The 27094-nt window shown below is 45.8% G+C and overlaps 2 protein-coding genes across 2 annotated transcripts in view; one reads left to right on the top strand and one right to left on the bottom strand.

Moving 5' to 3' along the window:
- The window catches only part of UBXN4 (UBX domain protein 4), a 30677-nt gene extending 27407 nt beyond the window's left edge, over nucleotides 1-3270 (top strand). The window contains exons 12-13 of the mRNA XM_020879229.2: nucleotides 452-654; nucleotides 2613-3270. Of these exons, the coding sequence (XP_020734888.1) occupies nucleotides 452-654; nucleotides 2613-2751 (342 nt within the window). The 3' untranslated portion in view covers nucleotides 2752-3270. The remainder of the gene's footprint in view (nucleotides 1-451; nucleotides 655-2612) is intronic.
- Nucleotides 3271-5925: 2655 nt separating this feature from the next.
- Nucleotides 5926-27094, bottom strand: part of LCT (lactase) — a 48168-nt gene continuing 26999 nt past the window's right edge. The window contains exons 8-17 of the mRNA XM_070476272.1: nucleotides 24501-26048; nucleotides 23402-23670; nucleotides 19651-19941; nucleotides 17204-17402; nucleotides 15860-16062; nucleotides 13761-13870; nucleotides 12045-12179; nucleotides 8958-9181; nucleotides 7889-8116; nucleotides 5926-7241 (exon numbers count right to left, since the gene is read on the bottom strand). Coding sequence (XP_070332373.1) covers nucleotides 7009-7241; nucleotides 7889-8116; nucleotides 8958-9181; nucleotides 12045-12179; nucleotides 13761-13870; nucleotides 15860-16062; nucleotides 17204-17402; nucleotides 19651-19941; nucleotides 23402-23670; nucleotides 24501-26048 — 3440 coding nt within the window. The 3' untranslated portion in view covers nucleotides 5926-7008. The remainder of the gene's footprint in view (nucleotides 7242-7888; nucleotides 8117-8957; nucleotides 9182-12044; nucleotides 12180-13760; nucleotides 13871-15859; nucleotides 16063-17203; nucleotides 17403-19650; nucleotides 19942-23401; nucleotides 23671-24500; nucleotides 26049-27094) is intronic.

Below are 27094 nucleotides of genomic sequence, written 5' to 3'. Positions count from 1 at the left end.
TGGAGTTTGGTACGATCCATGGTTTCAGGCAAGTATCCCCTGAGCTAAGGGTGGATGACTATAGTTTACCCCAACTGAAAGCAGGGCCTCAAACCTAAAACAGTCCTCCAGTACTCGGAATTTTTTGAGTCATTGATACTTGAAATCTTTTCTCTTTTTTAAAATCATTAAGACTTTTAAAATCAAAATTGCTAACTTCATTACAAAAGTATAGTTGTCTTAAATGTAATTGGTCATTTCATTTCTGGTTTCTATGTTGTGATTACTCCTTAAAAGTTCCAGAAGTTCCTTGAAGTTTATATACACTTGAAAAATAGCAAAAGATGGCAGTTTTACTTTATTGCAGTAAACTAAAATCCATAGGACTTTCCCAGATAAAAAATTTATCTAGAACCTTGAGTGTGATGTGGTTGGGCTGATGTAGTCTTTATTTTGGTTTCTTCATTTTTAGGCAGGAAGACCAACTACATCCATGGTACATTCTTCCAGTGGAGACTTTTGGACATTGTTGGGGACAGTGCTTTACCCATTCCTTGCCATCTGGAGACTGATAAGCAACTTCTTATTTAGTAATCCTCCTCCTGCACAGACCTCAGTGAGAGCGGCATCACTGGAAACCTCAAACCTTGCTTCGTCTAGCAACTCAGAAAAAAGGTATTTGTGTTTTCCCCATTTGCAAAATATATTAGTAATTCTCAATGCCTTATTCAGAATGAAAAAAAAATTTTTATAGATACTTTGCCTTTTTTCTGTGTAAAGGGGAAAACCCAGCATGTTCTGAAGCTTTATTGTATCACCTGGGAAACTCCTTAACCTAAGTTTTCTCAGCCATCTTTCTAAAACCTATTCCATGCAAAGCAGCTTCACTGCTACTGATTTTATTATTTCATTTATTGGATTGTCTTATTCCATAACAAAAGACATACTTCTTTCAGGTCTAAATAGCAGTATCTTTTTTGTTAGCCATACCTTGTCTGACAAGATGTTCATTCCATTAATTTCTTAGAGTCATCACACATGATTACTTTGAGGGATCATTGTGCTCTAGATAATTTAACTGCCTTCTCTAAGTCATTTAGAGAAGACCAAAGTGAGGAAACTGTGTATTCACTTGAAAATGGTGTCTTCTTCAGAGAGTTACTTCGCACTAGTTTCTTAACCGATAGGCCTTACTTAATGGTTACTTACTTAACCATTGCACATGGCCATGGTTAGAATGGTAATACTAGTAGACAGCACTAATGATCTTAGCTCACACCTCTGTTAAATTTCTTAATATTTAAAAGAGGTTAACAGGAAGTATTTTCTTAAAATTTAAGATTATTCCCCCTTCTGATAATTAATAGCATAATTTATTACACTATATACCTACTGCTGTTCAATACTTTATTGGGCCATTAGTAGCAAATCCTCACACCAATCTTTGATAATTAATGAAAACCCTTGCCTCTGTCTGTTGTGAGTGCTAAGTTGCTTCAAGTCATGTCTGACTCTTTGCGACCCCTTGGACCATAGCCTGCCAGGCTCCTCTCTCCAGGGGATTCTCCAGGCAGGAGTGTTGGAGTGGGTTGCCATTTCCTCCTCCAGGGGATCTTCCAAACCTAGGGATTGAACTCACATCTCTTATGTTTCTTGCATTGGCTGGTGGGTTCTTTACCCCTAGCACCACCTGGGAAGCCCCTGTCTGCTGTAAGGAGATCCCTGATCTTGTGTCCTGTTGACAGTCTAAATGAAGATTTGAGTGAATATTGTTACTGGGCTGATGTAGACTTTATCTTGATGTCCTTTTTAACTATTATTATGCAAGAAGACCAGTTATATCCTTAGTACATTACTCAAGTGAGGAGGACACAGAGAAATTCTTCTCTTCTTATAGAGCAGCATTCAAACTAGGTCTTGTTAGGTCTGAATTTTAGAACTCCTACTGAGTAATGAGTGGAAGCATTTCATCCTGAAAGAGCTTGCTGAATGGGTCTTAAAAACTTAATTCAAAAAAGGGAAAAGATCTTGCATTGGGGCAAAGAATGGGACAGATGTTCATCTGAGTGGGTGAAGCTTTGTGTTCCATTATTGCTTTTTTTTTCTTCTCTCTAGTATTGGAGAATGTATTTTAAATTTCACCTGTTTCCTTCTCATTTTCAGATGAAGAAGGTTTGTTTGTTGTTAATTGTCCACATAGAAATACATCACTGTTAAAGATTTTGAAAGAGTTAAGAATTGCTAATTGACCATTTCCATATATTAAGCTATGAATGGAGTTTGGGATAACCACTTGGGTGCTGTGTAAATTATAAATATTTTAGTAGATATATCAACTTGCATAAATAATAAAGGAGCAAATTAGTTGGCAGATAGTCCCACTGTTCTAAAACTTAATAAGTCATCAAAAAATACATGGACATGGGAAACATTTGACTGGTTTGGCTTAGAGAACAAATGGAGTTAAAAACCACCAAATATAAGTCAGCGTTCGTAGATACAATGATCTCCTGTGGACTTTCCTTAAACTATAGTTGTCTTTGTACTAATGGCAGTTTAAAGGAAAAGACTCTGTGTTACTGCTGCTTTCATTTTATATCATTTTCCTTTTTCTCCCCCTTTTGTTTTATCAGGGAACCAGTCAGAAAAAGAGTGCTGGAGAAACGGGGGGAAGACTTTAAAAAGGAAGGCAAGATATATAGATTGAGGACTCAAGACGATGGTGAAGATGAAAACAACACTTGGAATGGGAATTCTACTCAACAGATGTAGTGTGACAAGTACAATATGTGCAAAAATCATTGTTTCTCTTATGATTTAATTGAGCTAAAATTCTGCTGGAGAAGTGGGACTGCTTTATGTGTTCCAACTCATCTACAAAGTGTCTCTCTATTCCTGCTTAGTGGGTTAAAGTTGTTTAACTCAGACAAGTTAAGAGATCAGACAACTGGCTGCTAGGTCCTTGTATATGGTAATCAACTGCTAGAAGCCTAAAAAAAAAGTCTGACAGCCTCCCTTTATCAGCTTTCTTATTCAGTATTTCATACGCCCATTTTAGCCCTATGCTCTGAGATGATACATTTGTTTAGGGCTGTTTTGCTCAAAATCCCTAAGCCAACACAAGGTAACTGTTATGTCACTGAGTAATCTGACTCTGAGTCAGAATATTTTAACTAGCCAGCCAGGTGATAATTTGGGTTTAACTTTTCTTGCTCATCAGCTGCAAGCAAAATCTTGTAGTTTTTAATCTTACTTAAACACTGAATAAAAAAACTTTTCCAAAAATCAGAATGATCTTATCTTTGCTCTAAGTTTTGTTATTCTAGCATCTTTTTGTTGCACAGGGCTCTGTGGAGGTCATGTGTCTCTGAATCCCCCCACCCACCTGTACTGCCTGGAGCTATCCCAGGAAAGGAGGGACCACTTTTATCATAAATATCACTGTAGGAAGAAATCTTCTGACACACACTGATGCTATGTTAGTATCTCTCCTAAGTCAGGGAGGCAGCATTTTATTTGCGTAACGTAGTGGCCTTTATTCTCACTGGATGTAAAACGACTGCTGGTCCACAGCTCCTTCTCACTTTTATACTGGAGTTTGCTCTCAGTAATGATAGTCACTCTTCAAAGAAATCACGAACCTGTACTGTTGGGCATGAAGTAGGCAATTAAGATTTGCCTCTTGCTCATTTGGTTATTCTTAAGAATTTTGGATTCTTAATCTGATTTACATGATGTGATATGTTTATGTTGGTGAAGAAACTAAGAATGTCTGGAAAAGGGAGTAATTTTGACTGTTGCTTTCTAACCTTTTGTGTTTAGATTGGGAGATACTTAACATTGTAGAAGGGCTCTGACTTTATTTTGTAATGGGAGGAGGAAATTTTCTCAGAGCAAATTTTGTGTTTCACCTGTGAAGTAACAATGGTAATAGTGTTGGCAAGGAAACAGACCAGGTATGTTGTTGGTAGGAGTGAAAACTAGGATAATCTCTCTGAAAAAACATTATCAGAAACCTTAAAAATTTCATGCTTTTTGATCTAAAAAGTTTTTCTAAGGCATGATCATAAATACAGGCAAAATTTAGGTATAAACCTGTTAAGTTTTATTTATTTTACCTCAGAAACCAACTACATGCCTTCTGCAGAATTAACTTTTGCTAAGGAAAAATGGGGCAATACTAATTCAGCAATTTGATTTAACATATTTATTGACTATTTGTTATGTGTTTGGGGGAAAAGCAGGATACAGAGCTGTAGATACAGTATGATCTCAACTTTATAAACACATCATATATAGTATGTGTTAACATAAAGAAAGAAAAACCAACAGCAGTAAGAGTGATTTATATTATGATTTTAGTTCTTTTTGCATCCTTATATGTCTTCTCAGTTTTCTAGAATGAAATTACTTTCATAATTTAAGGAATGAGTTTGAAATAGATACATCTCCAGCAAGCATCTCATTTAAGTAAAGGTTTGTCATCTTGAAAAATACAGCAATATGTGAATAAAAAAACAATTTTCCCTTGGAAAAAAATCAAATGCAGATCTTAGAGAAACATACATAAAACAATGATTCACAATCTTTGAGTACGAGGATCCTTCCTCAATTTAATATTTTTAAAAGTATAATGGTAAATTCAAAACAGTATGGAAGGCTATAAAATGACGTCTTCCTCTTGGCACCACACCCAGTTCTAGTCTCCAGAAGTAATCTGTCTTAAGTTTCTCTTCTAGTCTTCAGAAAATTTTTATGTGTACATAGGCAAGTATGTAATCTTTATTTTTTAAATAAATGGGATCATATTATATGTATACTGCTCTGCATCTTGCGTTTTAACATACATGGTCTTGAAGATCTTTCCCCATTAGCCCATAGCTACCTCATTCTTACTAATGGATGCAAAGCATTTTACTTGGTAGACTACCTGTTCTCTTATTGCTTTCATTGGTTATTACAGTTTATGTGCTTGTTTTGTTTTTCTATTACAAACTTTGCTACAGTGAACATCATCTTTGGGAAGGTATCATCTTAGCTGTGGAAGTATTCCTGTAAGTCACTGAGTCAAAGGGTATTTGCAGTTTGGATTATAAAAAATGCTGCCAAAAAAAAAAAAAATGCTGCCAAATTGCCTCCTCTAAAGGCTCTGTGAATTTACAGCCCCACTAACAGTTGGAGAATGTGGATACGCCCACATCCTTGCCAACAGTGTATTACATTTTTTCATCTTTATCCACATGATAGATGAAAAATGGTATGCATTTTATATGCATCATGTTGATTGTGAATGAAAGTGAACATCTTTTAATATTATTGGTTATTTTATTTTCTGAGAACTGCCTGTGTTTTCTTTGCCAGTTTTCATTTTGTGTTTATCTTTTTCTTACTGATTTACAACAAATTTCATGTATATTAAGAAAGTTAGCTGTTTGTCTAGCATATGCTATAAATATTTTCTCCCTGTTCATCTTGTGATGAGTATGTTGATGGTAATTTCTTGCCATAATTTTTATGTGGTCCTGTTAATCAGTGTTTTTATTTATGACCTCTGGGTCTTAAGTCTTGAATATAAAATACTTTTCCCACTTCAAAAAGTAATTTTAAAAAACCTCACCTGTCTGTTCTAGCACTCTTATGGGTTTCTAACATTCTCATGGGTTTCATTTTTTTACATTTAAATCTTACATCCTAGTAAGGAATGTGGCTCCCTTCCCCTGCCTGTGACTAACATCCTTAGAACTGACCTGTGACCCACCTCCATTTATGGACTGGTCCATCATCACCCTTCTACTGCCCTCCCCCTCTCATTTGGCAGGTCACCTCTATCATGCACCCTGTCCTTGGTATGTAGCTGGTCTGTGTCTAGCCTCTGTCTTCCTTTGTTGATCTTTCTGTTCACTCTGTTTTAAAACTATAACTAGCTTTATATTTTTTTTCTCCCCACCCCCTCCCCCCAGTTTATCCTTGCTCTTTACAAATGAGTTCTGTGTGCAACTTTATTTTCCATTTCCTGCCCTACCCCTGCAGAAAAGTTATACTGACTTTTGAAGATTAATTTACATAAAATTGACAGCTTATAGCAGTTTTAGAACCATCTTCACCCCATCTGATCAACTTTTCCTGTCTGTTGGTGGGAGGAAATGCTGGTGCCCCACAATCTTGACTGCCAGGTTGGGGCCCACAGTAGTGGGTCACTCGGGTAGGAATTCTCTACGTCTTGAGCATGATCAACCTTTTAAAACCAATTGAAAACTATTTTTAAAAAATCACCTAGATATCTGGAAAGAATATATAGGTTAAATAAGTTTGAGTATTCCATACTGTGATTGTCTCATGAGCACATTTGAATGGAAGTGATAGACTCACCCACTTCTCTGAATGTTTTGTGAATAAACATACAGATGTAGTGGGTGTTCTTCCCTTTGTCCTGTCTCCGAAAATGTGCTTGCCAGAGACACTGAATCCTGGTCCTCTGGCCTCCAGAAGCCAATAGCAGAGGATTAATGTGGTGAGGCTGTAAAAGGGGATGTTCATAACTTCTGTGGAACCTGTCTTCTGAGGAGAAGCACCTGTAGGAGACATAGCACCTTTTTCAGTTTTTGAGAAACAGAAGGTAAGGGAGGTTGGGAGGGATTTTAAAGCAAGAGATGACCTAGTGGTTAATCTTTTCATGAAAAGGATTGCTGTGGTTTTTACTAATGTTTCCACCTTTAAAAATCTCTGAAAATTAAAACAGCTCAGTTAAATGACTCACAGAACCTAGTAAGTTGAATTCAGTAACTACATATTTCCACAGGAGCCACTTGCAGGGTCTTCTAATGCCCAGATGAATTCCTGATACTGGGGCAGGTGGGCATGCTTCCACTTTAATCAGGGACTTGAAATCCTTCACAATTAGTGTCTAAGAATGCAGAGACTTAAGTCTGTTATAGACAGAATATTAGATCCTCAGTGGTGCCGGGGGTAGCAAAGACTTGCAAAGAAACTAGGCATATTTTACAGAACTGGAGGAGGTGGTCTTCTGGGTCAGAGTGAAGAACTGTGGCTCGGTTGCTCTTGGCCTGGTTGTGTGTGCTTTTGCTTGGAGCGCTTTTGCTTGGAGCTCTTACAGTACTTGTAGGACAGAAGTGCAACACCACAGAATCCAAAAAGCATCAGAGCAAAGAGCACATTAAGCGCTCTCTGGGCCTCCATCGTACCCAGCCTGAGGCCCAGGAACTGAATGTTCTGTCTCACGGGGCTGGCGGTGGGCTCAGCATCTAGGAGAGGACAACAGGCAGTTTATGTACCAGTACAGGTGGAGTTATTGCATCATGTTGACCTAGATTATTAAGCCCAAGCCAGATCCTTGCAGGAGAGAAGCTGCCCTGGTATCCAAGGTCAGCACATTGCTGAGGTGACTGTGCACATCCTTCTCATGAGTTATGAGAGAAGTAACGTAGTTTTAGTTTTAAGCATCTCTCTCAGCAATTAGAGTATAACCTATACTGGATAATTGTCTCTTAATTTGTATAGTAATTTATACTTTGTCAGTCGTTCAGCAAATCTTGGGCACCTTACAATGTGCCAGGCACAATATTTGTAGTCACTATTTGATCCTGGCCTCAGCGTAGCATTTGCCTCATTTCTTGCCTGAGGTTACACAGCAAGTTAGTGGCAGGGCTGGGGCAAGAATCTAAACTTGCTGTTTGCAGGCCAGGGCCTAGTTTCTAGATGTAACTTTAGCCCTTGATACCTTTGTTCCATCCTGAGAATGTCTGGAGCATTCAAAGAAAAAATACTGATTGAATGAATGAAGGGAATGGAGAAGCAGGGAGGGCTAGTAATAAACTAGAAGAAAATGGACTGAGAGAGGCCCGTTTGACCCTCCCCCTCTAGCTTTGTCCATCCCAGAGCCACAGCTCACCTTCTTGCTGAAGACAAGGGTGTGGCCCTGCAGCAGGGTCGGGGAAGCCACTGCACCGGATTATGGAGGCGTAGACCTTGGCTGACTCTCTGGGGATCCTTGGCAGAGCAGGGTCAGTATAGTTCACAAAATGCAAACCAAACTTATCTGAGAAGCCGGTGGCCCACTCGAAGTTGTCCATCAGAGTCCAAACCGTGTATCCTCGAAGGTCCACCTTATCCTGCATAGCTGCTCAAAGACAGAGGCCCCAGCATGAGCTGCTCTGATGGTCTAAGCCCCTCTCCACCGGGCCTGCTGGGGCTGTGCCTGCCCACAGTGCTCCTACAGTCCCCAACTGCAGGTCAAGGCGAGCTTTTTTTCAGCTCTTGGAGAGAGCAGCCCCCCCTGCACGGAGGAATCATTAGCTGGTCCCCCGTTGGTGTTACCACAGAGCCATCTGTATTTTTCTAGACAGGCTTAGCCCTAATTGGGAGCTAGGAACATGTGTAGACTAAATTAAACCCTGCTGAGTCAGCTATCATCGTCTTCACATCTTGGGATACTGTTCTTGGGCAGAGTCTCAAGGGACCCTTGAGAAAGATTTTATCTGGAATAAGATTTTCTAGTTGTTTCTCTCTGCTGCTGCGTTGCTCACTTTCTTTTACTCAGCATTACTTACATTCCCCTGTCCTAGTCCCATCCCTGGTTGTTCTGCTGAGCTGTAAGGGTCTCAGACTTCTGCTTGGGGAACAAAAGATAATACAATCTCTCCAGCCCATTCCTCCTGGGCCCTGCCCAGACTGTCCACAGGAGGCCGCTGCTCTTCAGGGATATGGACTCTGGAGGCTCAGACAGAAAAGGGCAGGCCAGGAACTCGGGTCCAGCTGCATCAGGCAACAGGGTTTTGCTTGCTGAACTTGAATGTAGGAAGGAAAAATCTTAGTGTGCAGCCCCCCAAAAAGGCTTAAACACAAAAGGAGGTAGAAGCCTCACCTTTCTCATCTGAGACTCGTGGGTGCAGTATCAGCTGCAGATGTTAGATGTTTCCAACAATAAAAGGCACACAGAGGAAGGGGTAGGCCCATCATACCTTTGAGTGCCTCATTGATGTAACTGCGGAGGTAGTAGATCCTTGCAGTGTCGTTGAGGTATGCTTCTCCCCGATGGGACACTCCATTCTCTGTGACATAGATTGGGGGGTTGTTGTACTCCTCCTTCAACCAGTTCAGGATCCTCCTGAAGCCAAAAGGGGTCATCTTCAGCCAGAAGGAGCCGGAGTCTGGCCAGGAGCGGTCTGTGATAGAGGCCACTCCCCTGCAAGTTCAAACACTAGGAATCAGGTGTCAGTTTATAAATCCCAAGAGATGCTCTGCACAAAACATGAACAAGATTTACACTGAAAAACAAAAACTCTTTGACTTTTCAGCTCAGTCACATCTGACTCTGCGGCCCCGTGCGTGGACTGCAGCACGCCAGGCTTCTGTGTCCATCCCCAACTCCCTGAGCTCACTCAAACTCATGTCCATGGAGTTGGTGTTGCCATTCAATGATCTCATCTTCTCTTGTCCCCTTCTCCTCCTGCCTTCAATCTTTCCCAGCATCAGGGTCTTTTCAAATGAGGCAGCTCTTCGCATCAGGTGGCCAAAGTATTGGAGTTTCAGCTTCAGCATCAGTCCTTCCCATGAATATTCAGGACTGATTTCCTTTAGGATTGACTGGTTTGACCTCCTTGCAGTCCAAGGGAATCTCCAAGAGTCTTCTCCAACACCACAGTTCAAAAGCATCAATTCTTCAGTGCTCAGCTTTCTGTATGGTTCAACTCTCACACCCATACATGACTACTGGAAAAACCATAGCTCTGACTAGATAGACCTTTGTTGGCAAAGTAATGTCTCTGGTTTTTAATATGCTGTTAGGTTTGTCATAGTTTTTCTTCCAAGGAGCAAGTGTCTTTTAACTTCATGGCTGCAGTCACCATCTGCAGTGATTTTGGAGACCCCCCAAAATAAAGTCTCTCACTGTTAACCATTGTTTCCCCATCTATTAGCTTTGAAGTGATGGGACCAGATGCCATGATCTTCGTTTTCTGAATGTTGAGTTTTAAAGCCAGCTTTTTCACTCTCTTTCACTTTCATCAAGAGGCTCTTTAGTTCTTCTTCACTTTCTGCCATAATGGTGGCGTCATCTGCATATATGAGGTTATTGGTATTTCTCCTGGCAGTCTTGATTCAGGCTTGTGCTTCATCCAGCCCAGTGTTTCTCATGATGTACTCTGCATACTCCTTTCCTGATTTGGAACCAGTCTGTTACATGTCCAGTTCTAACGGTTGCTTCTTGACCTGCATACAGATTTCTCAGGAGGCAGGTCAGGTGGTCTGGTATTCCCATCTCTCGAAGAATTTCCCACAGTTTATTGAGATCCACACAGTCAAAGGCTTTGGCGTAGTCAATAAAGCAGAAGTAGATGTTTTTCTGGAACTCTTGCTTTTTTGAGAATCCAACAGATGTTGGCAGTTTGATCTCTGGTTTGTCTGCCTTTTCTAAATCCAGCTTGAACATCTGGAAGTTCATGGTTCACGTACTGTTGAAGCCCGGCTTGGAGAATTTTAAGCATTACTTTGCTTTTCTCTTTTCACTGGTTGTGGTGACATCAGTCAGTGCTGGTGTAACTTTGGACAGACCACCTAAACTTTCCACCAGTACCCAGGAACGGACTTACTCATGGACCTAACCCTGCAAGCCTCTCGGGAACAGGCCACACCTCACACTAGACGTGGAAGGGTGCTGGCACTCCCATGGAGTGCGAGCACTAGGTCTTCAGAGAAGGGGCTCCCTTGAGTCACCTATGTCTGGTCAACACCTCATGCAGGCCACAGGTGGTACACTCACAGGAATGAAGATTTGGGCCCTCATTAGTGTGATGATGGGGTAGATATTCTAGGACCTGCCTTAAGTGCCCAAGACCCTGTTTCTCTCTCCAGTGATGGGCAAAGAGAGGGTATCACATTGTGCCAAAGGCGTGCCGCCTGGGAAGGCACAGGCTCATGCATTTCATTATAAGGACCGGCCATTTAGATATTTAACATCCACAGTCCTTCAATGAAAAAAAGCCTTTTACCAGCAGCTGGTTTTATCTTGTTCAGCTGAACTGAATGTGGGACATTTCATAAGCTGAGCACAGGTGGCTGGGAAGACAGCCCCAGGACCGGTGAGGTAGCAGTCAAGTGGGTGCTGAAACGGGAACCAGCCCCTCTCAGCAAGCCTGACTCTGCTGGTTGGAGGATGAATGGGGATGTCCGCGCTTGTTTCCAAAGAATCCGGACAGATTGACAGCTACTGATGTGGAAAGGTGCTTGTCAGAAAAGGAACAAAAGGGACTTCCCTGGCAGTCCAATGGCTGGGACTCCGCACTTCCCCTGCAGGGGCAGCTAAGATCCTGCGGGCCGCGTGGCACAGCCAACCAAAGCAAAACAAAACCCAACCAAAAAAAGCTTATAAAACCTACAGAAGACAATGAATGTTGGAATATTAAATCTTTCCTCTTGAGATGGGGAGTAAAATAATGTCTTTGTAAGTATTAGATGCTATTATAAAATAACAATGTCTTTGTAAATGTCTCAATAAATATTAGATATTTAGCAATTTTTAAAAAAGGAAGAGATACTGTGCATATGTGTAATCCTGTTTTTCTGTAATATATTCCTGTATGACATTTCTGACATATAAACTATAATATATATAATATACATATATATACACATACAAACACTTCTGAAATGACAAGAATTTTCTCCTCTTGCTTTCTAACATTTCTACTGTGAACATACATTATTGTAATAGAGAAATGGTTTAACTTTTACCCTCAAAGGTAAAAAAGAAAGTTATTTTAACTGAAATACATCTGATAAGTGAGAAAAATCTGATGAAAAAACATATGTATGTAAAATCTTAATTATTTTTAAACACTCTAAGCCTGTCTGCTTTAATGAAAAGCATCTTGGAAACCCTAGCCTGTATAACTGTCTGACTGACAGGTGTATATCAGGAGTTGGGGCTTGTCTTGCAAACCCCAGGATACACAGCATCAGGAGGCGGTTTCAGAGGCTGTGCAGGCCTCTAAGTGAGAGAGGGCACTCTGCTGTCTTTTCCGAAGATTGTTCCAGGCACCCTTCCTTACCTGTCTGCATCGAAGGAAGAGATCCAAGAGGCATAGTTGAGGTTGTAGGCCAGGACAGTGGTGTAGTGATTGAACCCAAAAAAGTCGTAGGTGCCGTTGATCCTCCTCCTCTCACTCTCCGTGAACTCAGGGAGCCTGGGCGGGAGGAGCCGTTAAGGGCGTGGGGCTTTGGGAAGGGACTGTCATAGGGCAGGGCCGGTCTCTGCACTCAGGTACCCAGGGGCAGCCGACCAGGAGCGAGGAGAGGCCCTCCCAAGTGCCGCTGAAGCGCCTGAGCCTCCTTCCACCAGGACACAGACCTCACCTCCCTCACAGACCCTCTCTTCCGGTTTTAAGTTTTTACTGTAGTTTGTTTAGACATGCTTGTTTTCTCCAAAGTCTGTCCTTACTAGTAGGGGAAATGCGTTTACAAATCGAATTGATTGACCTTTTGAGATCTGGACTTTTCTGCTCACATGATTTTACTGCACTTTCTTTTTAAACATCTAGTGGAACATTTTCCATATATATATTTTTTCATTGAAGTATAGGTGATTTACAATGCTGTGCCAGTCTCAGCTGTGTGACTCATTTATATACATAAGTACATTCTTTCCACGTGTTCTCAGTGAGACTTTTCTGTGTGATGTGATTAACGTGCCCTTGTGTGCGGCACTTAGAGGCCCCCTCTCCCAGATCCTGACCACATGCTGCTGGTTTAGGGCTGCTGAGAGAATGCCCTGCTTCGGTGTCTGACGCTTCATCTTGGCCTTCCTGCTACCATTAACCTAGGAAAGAACCTTACTTCCTGGAGTTTCTGAAATACTGGGGCAAAACTAAGGCCCAAGTTCCCCACCCCACCCCTGCCATACCGTTTACTTCCCTGCTCAGGAGCCAGCAGGGGCTCCTCAGATCCTGTGGCTTCCAGACTGAGCCCCTGTGCCCAGCCTCCAGCCCCTCTACCGTGTGGCCTCGGCCCTCCCCACGGCTGGGCCAGTGTCCCCAGTTGCAGCCGTAGGTGCTCCACTCACTTCTACCCCTAGGCCGGTGCTCACACGCTTCCCCTTGGATCGAAAGCCTTCTGCTTTCCCCAGTGCTGTTCATTGTCAAGGCCCAGTCAGCCGATACCCTGTCTTGTCCAGGGAGTCTCCTGGGTCCACCCAGCCTGCCCTGATCTCATCTGAGTCTTCGATGCATGAAGAAATTGGGGAATGGAATTCCTTGGAGTCATGAAGGTCACTGTCTTCCCAGCTGCTGTGTCAGCACCTGAGGAAGCCATACTTAGAATCCCCTCTGTGCGGGCCCTGCTCGGCCTGGCTGTGGCCTTGGTACACAGTAGGTGCCTCAGCACGGGTGTGTTGATGGACTGGAGCACTCGCTTGTTGGAGACCAGGGTTGACAGATCAGAACTTTTGGCTCAGTAGGACTTGCCCTAGCCAGGCCAGCACATGTGTGATGTAAGGGCTAGGGTGGATTGCTTAGTCCTCACAGCTGGGCTAGAGGAGGCGCAAAGAGGGAGCTCGTGGGTCACTAAGAAGTGGGTGCCCCAGATGTCCTGCCTATTCTGAAGAGTAACGAGAGCAACTGCCCTTGTCAGAGCCGTGCCCGTCCGGGGCTGAGAGCTCCACCTACACACTCATGTCGTCTTTCCAGCACGCATGGAAGCGCAGACAGTAACTTGCCTAAGACACTCCTCTCCAACCCCAACAGCACCTCTGCCAGCCACCCAGGACCTACCGAGACTTGTTGAGGCCTTCCGCTAAGCTCCTGTCACGGATCCGCGTCTTCATCACCTCAGGGTAATCCCCATTCTTGAATATCGGATGTGCGAACCAGCCTCCCATGAACTGCAGTGGCGGTTGGAGGACAGTCAGCGTTGGCATTAACAGGCAGGCTCCCTGCCCAGGAGTCACTGACCTCAGGCCTCCTTCTCCCCACCCAGTCTTAAACCCGCCCCTCTTCCAAGGCTGTTCCCATGTTGCAGTTTAAATGCCTGTGGGTCTTATCACTGTGCTGGGAGTTCACTACGGGCAGGGCTGTGTTCTCACCCACTGCAGCTGGAGGGATGTGGACGGTGCTGAGCCTTGGGCCTGCTGGATGCTGCCTCGCTGCCCTTAGGAGGGCCGGGCCCAAGAGGCAGAGAGACTCCAAGCCCCCAGGCCCCGATTCCCTTGCTGACCACAGCGGAGGTCTAATGCCTAAGGACCCATCAGAACCTTCTAGGGTGGGCAGAGATGCGAGGCTCTCCTGGTTACCCAGGCAAAGGGTGATTCCTTATGGGCTTTGGACTTGCAGCCCTAAAGTGGGGAACTTTCCTGTCTGTTTTCTTGAATAAGGTTCAGGCCACCCTTAACCCTTAGAGGGTATACACGGCGCTTGAGTGCTGTGACTCTGTGGGTCCTGAGAGGCTGGTCTCTTCACATCCTCCCTGCAACTGCTGGCTGCTGCCTGGAATGTGGGGTGAGAGCAGCCTTCCATTCTCAGCCAGAGATGAGGTTTAGAACATACTCACACCAGTCAAAGAAGCTTCAGCTCACTGGGAGGTGAGGAATTGTGTTTCCGGGGAAACAATTCAAGAGGGGGTGTGCGGATCACTGTCCTGGGCTGCAGGATCGCAGCTCACTGACAATCTGATGATTAGACTACAGTGTGACATTTCCGAAAATGAATTACTGCTCTAATTCATCAGTTCTGTGAATCTGAAATGAGGGAATGCCTTAATTTTGGTCTTAGGCTTCCCCCCAAGCTGGCTACCAAATGAGGACATTAAATTCTTGTTTGCATTAATTCATTTGACCACTTTTGTCAAGTTCCTTTGTGAAGAATTTGGCAAACCAAGGCCATTGGTGGCCTTTCAGAAATGCCGGTCTGCATGCTATTCCTCAAGGCCAAAAGTGGGGAGCAGTCTGGAGAGGGAGATGTTTGCCTTTCTTTCCTGATCCTGAAACACGGGAGAGGGCACCTTCCAACCTCCCAGAGACAGTAGCAGGAGCCGGGGACAAGCTATGCCTGAAGAGGGCTGTTCTCTCTCTCTCCTTTCAGGCACCCAGGCTGAAATAAGGGGAGCCTGCCTACTTGTGTCTCTACTTCCTAAGAGCAACATTCCATGACCAAAAGATGCAAGTCCTTATGTTAACTCATGGAATTAGAAAATCAAGGGTGCTGATGAGTTTCACAGAATTCCAATTAAAGGAAGTCTCAGGCAGAGAAAACTTCCCTGGTGGCTCAGGCGGTAAAAGCATCTGCCTACAATTCTGGAGACCCAGGTTTGATCCCTGTTTGGGGAAGATCCCCTGGAGAAGGAAATTGCAACCCACTCCAGTGCTCTTGCCTAGAAAATTCCATGGATGGAGGAGCCTGGTGGGCTACAGTCCATGGGGTCCCAAAGAGTCGGACACGACTGAGCGACTTCACACTAGGCAGAGAAAGTAAAGTCAGACGGTGACACCTAGAGGTGAAGTGTGACATTGCAGCCCAGTCCTACAGTCAAACCACAGATTGGAGAGGCTGAATTTCTGTTATTTAGACTCAAGCCAGTGTTGCATCCAGTAAGAGTTGTATGTATAACTGATTTTCTAAGACTTGAAAGAAAACTCAACCCCAAATAACTCTCATTCCAGCAAACCTATGGGGTAGTTAGGTCACCTCCATTTTAAAGACGAGAAAACTAAGATATTAAAAGGTCAGATGATTTTCCCAAGTGCACAAAATAAGGTAACAGCAAAACAAGGCTTAGATCCGAAATCTTTGTTTCACAGGCTAATTCTGTTTTCATTAGATCACGACAGGAGGGGAAAAGAGAAGGAGTAAAAACAATGCCCAGAGGAAAATCTGACCTGAACATATCTCTTGGCTGCCTCCACATCCTCCTGGTTGGAGGGGTCTCTAGGCTCAGCCCAGTCGCTGCTGATGGTGATGGAAATGACGCCACCTTGACGGGCACGGTACACATCATTGTACAGATGCCAGACCTCAGCATGAGCCTTTATTAGGTTGTGGCCAACAATGTAGGGGGCAGTGCCAGGCCTAACGGAGATTCCTGGAAATACAGACATAGACGTCAGTGAAGAATAAATGTGGCCAGGACTTCCCTGGTGGTCCAGTGGTTGGGAGTCTGCTTGCCAATGCAGGGGACATGGGTTCGATCCCCAGTCCAGGAAGATCCCACATGCCTCAGAGCAACTAATCCTGGAAGAGTGTGTGCCTCAAGGGCTGGCATCCTGACTCTCTTTGGGGACCCACCGTGAAAGTAAGAGCTGGAGCGTATAGCTGATGGAGGCAGCTGACAAGGATTCCTCGAAAGCAAACATTAGAGAAGCAGCCTCTCACGTGTTGGAGGAACAAAACACCAAAACGTCAACCAAGGACCAATGGCTGATGCATCTGATAATGCGTTGAAGCAGATCTCCCCGTGGCTCTTCCCAGCTTGGATACATAATCCCAAGAAATCACAGAAATGAACACAAATTTACTCTCTAAGGCTCAGAGTCAGAGAAAAGGAAAATCGGAGGGTTCTCAAAGGACAAGGACAGGTCCATAATTCCTTATTTATTCAAAACTCTTAGGAATACAATGTTGTAAGTCAAATATACGTCTGTTAAAAAAAAACTCAGAGTTTGATGTATTTAGAAATTAAAAGGTTTCTGTGTCTTAGAAAAGTAATAAGTTGCATATAACATATTTACATATGACCCCAACAGGGCTCAGGACAGCTCTCTATAATTAAAGACACTGGTATATCTGCAGCAGAATTTTTGAAATTTCTAAGTGGGATGCCTACCTTATACTGGTTCATAACAGGTTAAGCCCAGGTCAGCCAACTCAAATACTGGGAACTTTGGCCTTTCGGGAGTTGCCAAAAAAAAAAAAAAAAAAACCCACTGTGGATCTGTATAGTCTGATGTATTGTCCTTTTCTGTATCAGTTAGTTCTCACCCTCGATTTCGGGGAGCTTCTTATCAGAGGCAGATCAGATGCACAAAGCAAAGAAGCCACTTGGCAGTTTGAGACGTGAGGTTCACGTTCAGCAGAAGGGGTGTCAGAAGGAGCGGTGGGGAGGCAGGAATTCTGAGGCCTTGGGGCTTTCCTGGCCACCTCCTCCAGGGCCACCTGGATTTCATGTCTGTGGTGCTGAGAAAGCCACCCTCCGACTGCTGACCAGTGCGGTCTGAGGTCTTTACCTGGAGCTGCCGTCCCATAGCCGTAGCCCTGGTTAGCAACGACGTAGGGCTCGTTGAGTGTGATCCAAAACTTCACCTTGTCCCCCAGCCTCTGGAACAGCACATCCGCATACTCCTTAAACCGCTGTACAATCGTCTCATTCTCCCAGCCCCCAACATCCTGGAGCGCCTGGGGCAGGTCCCAGTGGTAAATGGTCACCTGTGAAAACGCAAGACCAGCATTTCCATCAGCCTGCTCTTCATGGGAACCCACCGATGCTGCATGCGCCAGCATAAATGTCTATTGCGAAGGATGAGGAGGAATGATGAGACAAAAAAGCTTCAAAGGTTCTTTGGAGAAAGGGTAGGACAGCAGAGCTGAAGTGTGAGAAAAATTCATACATCTGGATCAGAGAAGCCTGGGTTTGAGTCTCAGCTCTGCCCCCACCAGCTGTGTGACCTTGGCTCAGGCACTAAGACCTCCGTGTCCTGCAATCACCGTGAGGCCTAAACCGCACGGCAGGGGACAGGAAAAGTGACTGACATTCTGCCAGCTCTTTGGCCAGTGTTAGCTCTGACTGTAATCAAGGATCAGAAATGCTAGAGCTTCAGCATTCTGGATAGAATGCTCTGAGGGTTTCAGAAGGAGGGAGGCATTTGGCTTGTCAAGGGGCATCCCCAAGGACATCTAGTGTGTCTGCAGGCTCTTCCTGTGGGGTGGGAGCCCTTTGCTGGAGACGGGCCCCTCTGGCCACACCCATGTGGTGGCCTTTTCTCCCCAGGGCCCCCTCCTGATGCTCCTGACACACCCCCATGCCGGGGTCTCCACTGAGCTGCCAGCCGTCCTCAGCTCAGACCCGGTCTTTCCCTTTCCCTGAGATGCCCTTTGCCAGCCTAAGCACCCACCCAGATTCTCTCCTTTTTTTAAGACCCACACCTCCTTGAAGGTTTTTATGGCCATGCCACTTTTCTGTCTTGTCTCAATGTCCTTAAGAACTACAGGGAACTCCTTGATGGTTCAGTGGTTAGCACTCTGAGCTTTCACTGCCCGGGGCCCAGATTCATTCCCTGATCAGGGAACTAAGATCCCACAAGCCTTGTGATGCAGCCAAAAATAAATAAAAGTTTAAAATCTATAAATAAATAAAAGCTTAAACACTATTTTAAAAAACAAGAACCACAAAATATTTTAGCCCTGAGTTATGTTCTCTCTGAACTGTGCGTAATGGATATTAATTCCCCCTGATCTTGGGGCCCTACAGGACAGCCACTGGCCCTCCCATCTCCATCACAGCTGGCACTCACATGCACTGTAATAAATGCTGCATGACCAATTTATTCCTACAGTGCTAGCAGTGTGAGGAGTCCAGGTAGCACTTTTTAAAATTAAATATTTATTTTTATTTATTTATTTGGCTGCCCTGGGTCTTAGTTGCAGCATGAGAACTCTTAGCTGTGACATGTGGGATCCAGTTCTGTGACCAGGAATCGAACCCAGGCCCCCGGCATTGGGAGCTCGGGTCTTAGCCAGGGGACCACCAGGGAAGTCAGGCAGATAGCACTTTCATTTGTAAAAGTCTCTGCTTTGTGGGGTGGGAAGAAGGGGGTTGTAATTCGGAGATTATACTCTGGCTGTAGCACGTAACCTCCAATCACTACAGAAGAGGACACCCCAGTACCATAGAGCTGGTGCCCTCTGGCCCTTTATCATAAATGGCCCAGGAGAAAAGGAAAAGAGTTCATTGGCTCCCAAGTAAAATGTAAATATCTGGTGACAGCGAAGGAAGCCCCCACGTGAGCTTTATTATTCATAAAAACTCATGGCTTAAAAGCACACGAACTTTTGCCTCAGCAGTTCTGCTTCCTAGGATCATATCCTATAAACTTCTACCCTAGTGTAATTATGAAATTACAGTTACACAGAGGAGCCTGGTGGGCTAAAGACCACAGGGCTGGAAAGAGTTGGACACGACTGAAGCAGCTTAGCATGCATACCCACTCATTGCAGTGTTGGTTACAAGGGAAGAACAGTGAAAACAGGGAAGAGTGTCCACTAATAGGGAAGTGATTAGAGAAGTGAGGTGCAATTTCCACATAACTGAAAAGACAGAAAGAACAAATGAGGAAAATACGTATGGATATGGAAATACCTGTAAGGACTTTTGTTAAATGAAGAGTATCAAACTATATGTATCAATCGTACCATTAGGAAAAAGGAAGGGAAAAAGCATAAACACACACACATACACATACATATTGCCTTCTGGTCAGAAACCCCAAAGGAATGAAAACTCAGCAAACTTAGTCACCTGTAAAGCGTGGCGGTCAGGGACAGAAGGAAAATCTTTACAGGCAACTCAAAAATTAATCTTGACAACAGCACTTTTTCCCCACAGTAGATGCGCTTCGCAGTCCAGCTGGCCCCCTCTCGAGGATTTGGCCAAGGCGTGCTCAGGGCCCCACCTCACCTGGGGTTGGATGTTGGCGGCCAGCAGCGTGTCGATGAGCCGCACGTAATAGTTCAGGCCTGCTTCATTGACGTACTTGTTGGTCCCGTCAGGGAGGATGCGAGTCCAAGAGATGGAAAAGCGATAGTGGGTCACGCCCAGGGTCTGCAGGGCGACCAGGTCCTCGGCAATCTTGTGGTAACTGTCACAGGCCACGTCTCCCGTGTCATTGTTCTCAACCCTCAGGGGTGTGTGAGAAAACGTGTCCCAAATACTGAGTCCTTTGCCATCTGCTCTCCATGCACCTTCGATCTTAAGATGACAAGACATGGTTAAGTCAGTCATGTAGTCAAGCCCTTCCTGTCAGTGGGGGAGTCCTGTCAGTGGGGGGTCAGGCCGTAAGTCAGCATCACCTTCTCTGCTCCCCTGACTTCTCAACTCTGGCAGCTTTCTGTACACACTTTCTGAACGTCATGGCACTATCACACTGCACTGAGCAGTTATGTGCCTGCTGCCTGGCTTCCCTCCAGCAAGACTAGGCAAGACTAGACGTGGCCTCTTTCATCTTGGTGGCCCGGCTGTCAGTGCAGCAACGTCTCGTGAATGGTGGGTGCTCATTAAACATTTCAATGAACAATCTGATGTGCTTTGACCCCAAGCACAGTCAGACAAACATCCTGATGATGCCAGACGTGGAGGCAGAGTTTCTCATCAGGATGGGTATCACTGTTTCTATGCCTCCTTTTCCTCCTTTCACCTAATCTACATGGAAACTGACACAAGCCACTGAGCAAATGCCTATGCATGGGCTTGGGTAGGCCAAGACATGTAATTTCTATAAATTACTTTAAAACACTTTGACAGGTATGCTGTGATACTCTGTGACTGGCTGCAGCTAAGGCAGTGTGGTGTTTTAACCAAGAATGCACATCCAGGCTTGGCCTGCTCGGCCCCTGTGAGAGTGGCAGGGCGTTGGAGCAGTGGGAAGGCACAGGTGTTGTCCATCTGCATGCAGGAGATGGCTCGGTGGTTGGGAGACTAGTTAATGCAGGGGGACTAAGACAATAAGTGACTATGTTGAGGATATTGGGAGTTAGATTTCTCATCACTGGAGAAGAGAGATATGACTATGAAAAGCGGGAAAGCTGGCATTAACCTTGTGAGTAGGATTGGACTTGGAGGTATCAAGGTGTTTTTTTTAACATACATAAAGATGTGGGTGGATGTAGAAATAGATATCTGTGCACACACACTGTGTGTGTCCATATGTATTTCCTTGCTCTGTCCACTTCTAGAGGGCCTAGAAGTAATGACCCACTAGCATACTAAGCACCTAGATCTTGGTTTCTAGATGCCCTTATCCAATAAAAGAAACCAGGGCTCATTAGAGAAATGGCTGATTAGAGGGCTGGGGCAGAAAAGACAGAAGATGCTTGGAACATCTTGTTGTACCAGAAAGAATTAGAAAAGTGCTCAAAGAATGATGGGCAACGTCAAAAGGACACAGGCTCTAGCTAAAGGACTATCCACCTGGCAAAATGTGGGATGATTTAAATATCTCCATACTACTGATGACAAAAGTATAACCTACTGAACAAAATAGAATTTCTTAAGGCCATACTTTTGATACATATCAGTATGTATTTATATGTAAATAAAATGTAAAAAAGCAGAAAAAAAGACAAAACTTGAACTTTCTGTTGGATGCCACCTAATAAATATAAAAGCAATGATGGACTGAGAAAAATCACCGTTAGTCAACTGTCACAGTAATACCTGATTCAGGCCTGCAGCCATTCCCTAGAATGAGACCCTTTCCCTGGGCCTAGAGGAAGTCCAGCTGGAAACCCATGGGGCTGTGGTTCTCACCCAGGGACTATTTGTCCCTGAGGAGACACTTAGCAAAGTCTGGAGACATTTCTGGGTTTTACAGCTGGGGGAGGGGTCTACTGGCATCCAGTGGGCAGAGGCCAGGTTTGCTACTAAACATCCCACAGTGCACAGGATGGACCACGGTGCACGGGATGGACCACGGTGCTCGGGATGGACCACAGGGCACAAGACGGACCACAGTGCACAGGATGGACCACAGTGCACGGGATGGACCACAGGGCACGGGATGGACCACAGGGCACAAGACGGACCACAGTGCACAGGATGTACCACTGTGCACAGGATGGACCAAGGTACACGGGATGGACCACGGTGCACGGGACGGACCACAGGGCACGGGATGGACCACAGTGCACAGGATGAAGCACGGTGCACGGGATGGACCACGGTGCACGGGATGGACCACGGTGCTCGGGATGGACCACAGGGCACAAGACGGACCACAGTGCACAGGATGGAGCACAGGGCACAGGATGGACCACAGTGCACGGGATGGACCACGGTGCACGGGATGGACCACAGGGCACGGGATGGACCACAGGGCACAGGATGGACCACAGTGCACGGGATGGACCACGGTGCACGGGATGGACCACAGGGCACAGGATGGACCAAGGTACACGGGATGGACCACGGTGCATGGGATGGACCACAGGGCACGGGATGGACCACAGGGCACGGGATGGACCACGGTGCACGGGATGGACCACAGGGCACGGGATGGACCATGGTGCACGGGATGGACCACAGGGCAAGGGATGGACCATGGTGCATGGGATGGAGCACAGGGCACGGGATGGACCACAGGGCACGGGATGGACCACAGGGCACGGGATGGGCCATGGTGTGTAGGATGGGCCATGGTGCACAGGTCAGGCCACAGTGAAGAGTTCTCCAGCCCCAAATGTCAGTTGGCCTGGCTGGAGAAACCCTTCTACAGAGGATTCTGTCTGCCTCAAGTAAGAGTAACAGGATCCTGTCTCTGAAATCTTGGCATTTCCTCCAATGAACCTTTCATGTTCAATGTTGACCAGAGCTCCAAAAAGGACCAAGAGCTGTGGTTTCTTCCAGGCCATGGACAAACACATGAACAGCTTCTATGTTTGTGTGCTTAGCTAATGTACGTCTGGATACTGCAGAATTTGGTCTGAGATGTCATTATATCATGGTAGTCAGGTCATCTGGCGGGGCTACCCTTACCTTTCTTGCAAACAGTTTCAGCAGCTATGGTCACCTAGAAAAAACTCAAGAGCTGAGCAAGCCAGAGTCAGGTCAGCTCAGACCACTGACCCCACCCACGTTCCATACTGAGAATACAGAGCGCCCACTCCTGGATCAAAGAAAATAAAAGGAGGCAGGAGATGTAAAGCAGGGTCCCACCCTTAGCTGCCTGGGCAAGTCACACTTCACTTTGTAGCTTTCTTTTCTCCGAGGAAAAGTGAACCCTTGTATTTTCTGTATTAGTGAGCTTCATTTAGCACGAATAAGGTAAAGGTATGATGTTATTTGGATGTCAGAAAAAGTCCAGGGCCACATGATAGTCATTTTGATCAAACTGTCTGCTTGGAAGATACGAGGTAAGAAATAAGGCATCCAGCTGAGAACCTTCATATTTGCACATCTTTGCCTAAGGGTTTCTGCCTGGCTCCACCTGGCCCGCTAACACCTGTCTCAGCCTGGCCCTTCTAACTGAGCTTGTCCACCTGAGTTTGGGGGTGTGAAGAGGCCAGGCTGTCTGGGAAGGGGCCTCCATCCCCACCCTGTGGTACCTGTCCCTCCCGCCCACAGGTCTGTGAAAACCCACTGCTCCTGCCTGCCCTCTGCAGTCCCGACAGAGCCTGGTACGTAGTAGGCTTACTGTAGACGGCTAGCTCCTCACCTGATACGAGGCGGTCGCTGCACTCCAGATGAAGTCCTTGGGGAACTGTCCGTATAGGAACTCATCGTCCTTGGACAGCGGCATGCCATTGTTGGCGATGACCTCTGTGTAGTAACCGGCTGAGGCTCTTGCCGTGCGAGACCTGCTCACGTTGTCGAAATCAACATGGTACAGTCCAAACTTGACCGTGTAGCCTTCCAGCCACTCAAAGTTGTCCATCAGGGACCAGGCAGCGTATCCGCGAAGGTTGACGCCGTCAAGTCTGTAGGCTGGGGACATTGCACAGAGGGCAGAGGACAGCTTTACACCAGGAGGGTCAGGGCCCAAGAAGCACAGCCCATGCTGGCTCCTCACGGCGGGCGGTCTTCAACCACCAACTTGTACACACAAGCAACGTGTGCCATGATAGATCACCCTTTTGTTAACACTGATAACCCCATAACAAGTATTAATGGCTGATCTTTGCAAAATCAAATTCTTTTGTTGGAGTAAAGGGACATGTCTGCAATTCAAGAGTCTTAGCCCACTTTAGAGGTTATCCCTCTGGGGTACATGGAACCTGAAAGTCAGTGCTAGTCATTCAGTCGTGTCTGACCGTTGGTGACCCCATGAACTGTAGCCCACGAGGCTCCTCTGTCCATGGAATTCTCCAGTCAATACCGGATTGGATTGCCATTCCCTTCTCCAGGGGATCTTTGTGACCCAGGGATAGAACCTGGGGCTCCTGCATTGCAGGCAGATTCTTCCCATCTGAGCCATCAGAGAAGCCTGACAAATGGAATCTACCAGAATATAGTGAGCTCCTTGTCAGCATAAAGGTGTTCTGTTCACTGCCGTGTCCCCAGCACTTAGAATAGTACTTGTCACACAGTATTTGGTCAGTAATGAAAACACTCCTGTGGGACTCCGTGTCACATGTGGGGAGATGATCATTGCTTTTTTTCAGATTCCAGAGGGATATGTAACCTCAGACAGGGAAAGAGATACAGGATCAGGGTATAAACAAGAGACCTGTTGATGGTTTGTACTCCATTCTGCCAAGGCTCCTGACATACGGATGTTGGGAGACTCTGTAAGGGGAACATGAACCCTCACGTACCTTTCAGAGCTTCGTTGATATAGGTTTTGTGGTAAAATATCCTGTCGGTATCTTCCAGCTTGGGGTCCGTCAGCCCCGCTCCATTCTCAGTGATATAAATGGGGACGTCCCCATACTCTTCCTTGACCCAGTTGAGCAGTCTCCGCATCCCCCAGGCGGCAGCCCTGTTCAAGGCTGTGGCGGGCCAGGAAGGGTCCTCCCTCTCCAGCAGCTCCTGGTCACTCGTGTAGGAGGGTGGGTTTAACCTGGGTGTCGTGTGTTCCACGATCCTGGAGGAGTAAGTGTTGAGGCAGAACACATCAGCGGTAGCTGCGATGTACTGCTTCTCCTCCTCCGTGAAGCTGGGCAGGCGGGAGGTGGCCAGGTGTTGCAGTTCACTCCTGTTCCCCACCTTCCACTTCATGGCATCTGGGTAGTCTCCGTTTCGGAAGATGGGGTGGGCAAACCAACCCAAGGAGAATTGCAGCATTCGGTCAGCTGCCTCCACGTCCCTGGGGACCAGCGACTGGGGCTCTGCCCAGTGGGAACTGAGGCTCAAGGAGATGACCCCCTTCTGCTCTTGCCTGTACTTCTCATCATATGTGTGATAGACTCTGGCATGAGCTTTGATGATTGCGTGGCCAATCCTGTAAGGTCCCCAGCCTGGGTCATTCACATTTGGGGGAAATTCCCCTGAGCCATACCCCAACCAGGCCTGGTACATGGGCTCATTAAAAGTCATCCAGAACTTGACTCTGTCACCAAAGGTCTGGAAGCAGAAGTCTGCATAGCTGTTGAACAAGTCAATCAGGGAAGGATTCTCCCAGCCTCCAATATCCTGCAGAGCCTGGGGCAGGTCCCAGTGGAACAGGGTCACCATGGGAGAGATGTTGTTTTCCACCAAGCCATTGATCAGCTTGTTGTAATAATCAACACCATGTGTGTTGACAGAAGTGTTTCTCCCAGTTGGGAAAATCCGAGACCAGGAGATGGAGAAGCGATAAGCCTTTACCTTCAAAGCTTGGAGTATGTTCAGATCAGCATCCAGGTGGTTATAGCTGTCACAGGCCACATCTCCAGTGGCGTTGTCTTTCACGTTGCTTCCTGGTGTGTGGGTAAAGTTGTCCCAGATGCTGGGGCCTTTGCCGTCAGCGTCCCAAGCTCCTTCAATCTGATAGGCTGACGAGGATACGCCCCACAGAAAGTCATCCCTGAATGTGCCGTGGTAGAACAGATCTCTCTCAAACTTGGGTTGGTTGGAGAACTTCTCCCAGACTACTTTTGCCTTAGAGGGCACCTCAGATGGAAAAGTGAAGGCTCTGATTTTCTGGGGGACATTTGCTATACTGGGTGATGACAGTCTTTTTACTACCTTGTTGAGGAAACCGTTTTTTTCGATCACGCTGGTGAAAAAATAGGCAGATTTCCTGGCAGTCCTTGGCCTGCTGCTGTCATCAAAGTTGACATGGTATAGCCCAAACCTCTGGCTGTACCCAGGAGGGCCTTCAAAGCCATCAATGAAGGAACGAGCGATGTAAGACTGAACAACCACCGAGTCTTCTTTGACAGCTGTGGAGAAAAACAAATTGGGACTGCTTTAAAGTCTCTGTTACTGATTAAATTCTCTGCTGTTATTTTTTAAATAGAGGTATTTATTTGGGGTTTCTTAGCATTTCAGCCATGCTCCTTGGAAGAAAAGCTATGACCAAACTAGACAGAATATTAAAAAGCAGAGACATTACTTTGCCAACAAGTCAAAAGCCATGGTTTTTCCAGTAGTCATATATGAATGTGAGAGTTGGACTATAAAGAAAGTTGAGCACCGAAGAATTGATGCTTTTGAACTGTGGTGTTGGAGAAAATTCTTGAGAGTCCCTTGGACTGCAAGGAGATCAAACCAGTCAATCCTAAAGGGAATCAGTCCTGAATATTCATTGGAAGGACTGATGCTGAAGCTGAAACTCCAGTGCTTTGGTGACATGATGCGAAGAACTGACTTATTGGAAAAAACCCTGATGCTGGGAAAGATTGAAGGCAGGAGGAGAAGGGGATGACAGGATGAGATAGTTGGATGGCATCACCAGCTCGACAGACATGAGTTTGAGCAAGCTCCAGGAGTTGGTGATGGACAGGGAAGCCTGGTGTGCTGCAGTCCATGGGGTCAGTCACAAAGAGTCAGACACAACTGAGCGACTGAATTGAACTGAGCACTGCAGCCCAGAAGACACAGATTTAAGCAGCACTTGAATTGTGTTCTGCTATAAAATAGGGGAGGCTTGTAAAGGAAAAGCCTGTAAGGTTACATAAATTGTTTATCTAGAATTAGGATTGGAGGGGACTTCCCTGGTGGTCCAGTGGTTAAAACTCCATGCTCCCAATGCAAGGGGCATGAGTTCAATCCTTGGTCAGAGATCTAAGATCCTGCAAGCCACATGCTGTGAACAACAACAACAAAAAGATGATGAGGCTTGATGAACGGTTAGGACTCAGATGGGCACAGCATAGAAGGAGCATTGTAGGGACTAGGAAAATAAAAGCAAAGACTTAAGGCCTTTAGAGAGAGAGTTAGAAGGCGATATGAAGGACTGACTATTACTACAAACACTATTTTCTGG

Source organism: Odocoileus virginianus, chromosome 13, assembly GCF_023699985.2.
Source record: "Odocoileus virginianus isolate 20LAN1187 ecotype Illinois chromosome 13, Ovbor_1.2, whole genome shotgun sequence".
Taxonomy (NCBI): domain Eukaryota; kingdom Metazoa; phylum Chordata; class Mammalia; order Artiodactyla; family Cervidae; genus Odocoileus; species Odocoileus virginianus.
The sequence above is the reverse complement of the archived record's forward strand: the minus strand, read 5'-3'. Positions and strand labels throughout refer to the sequence as shown.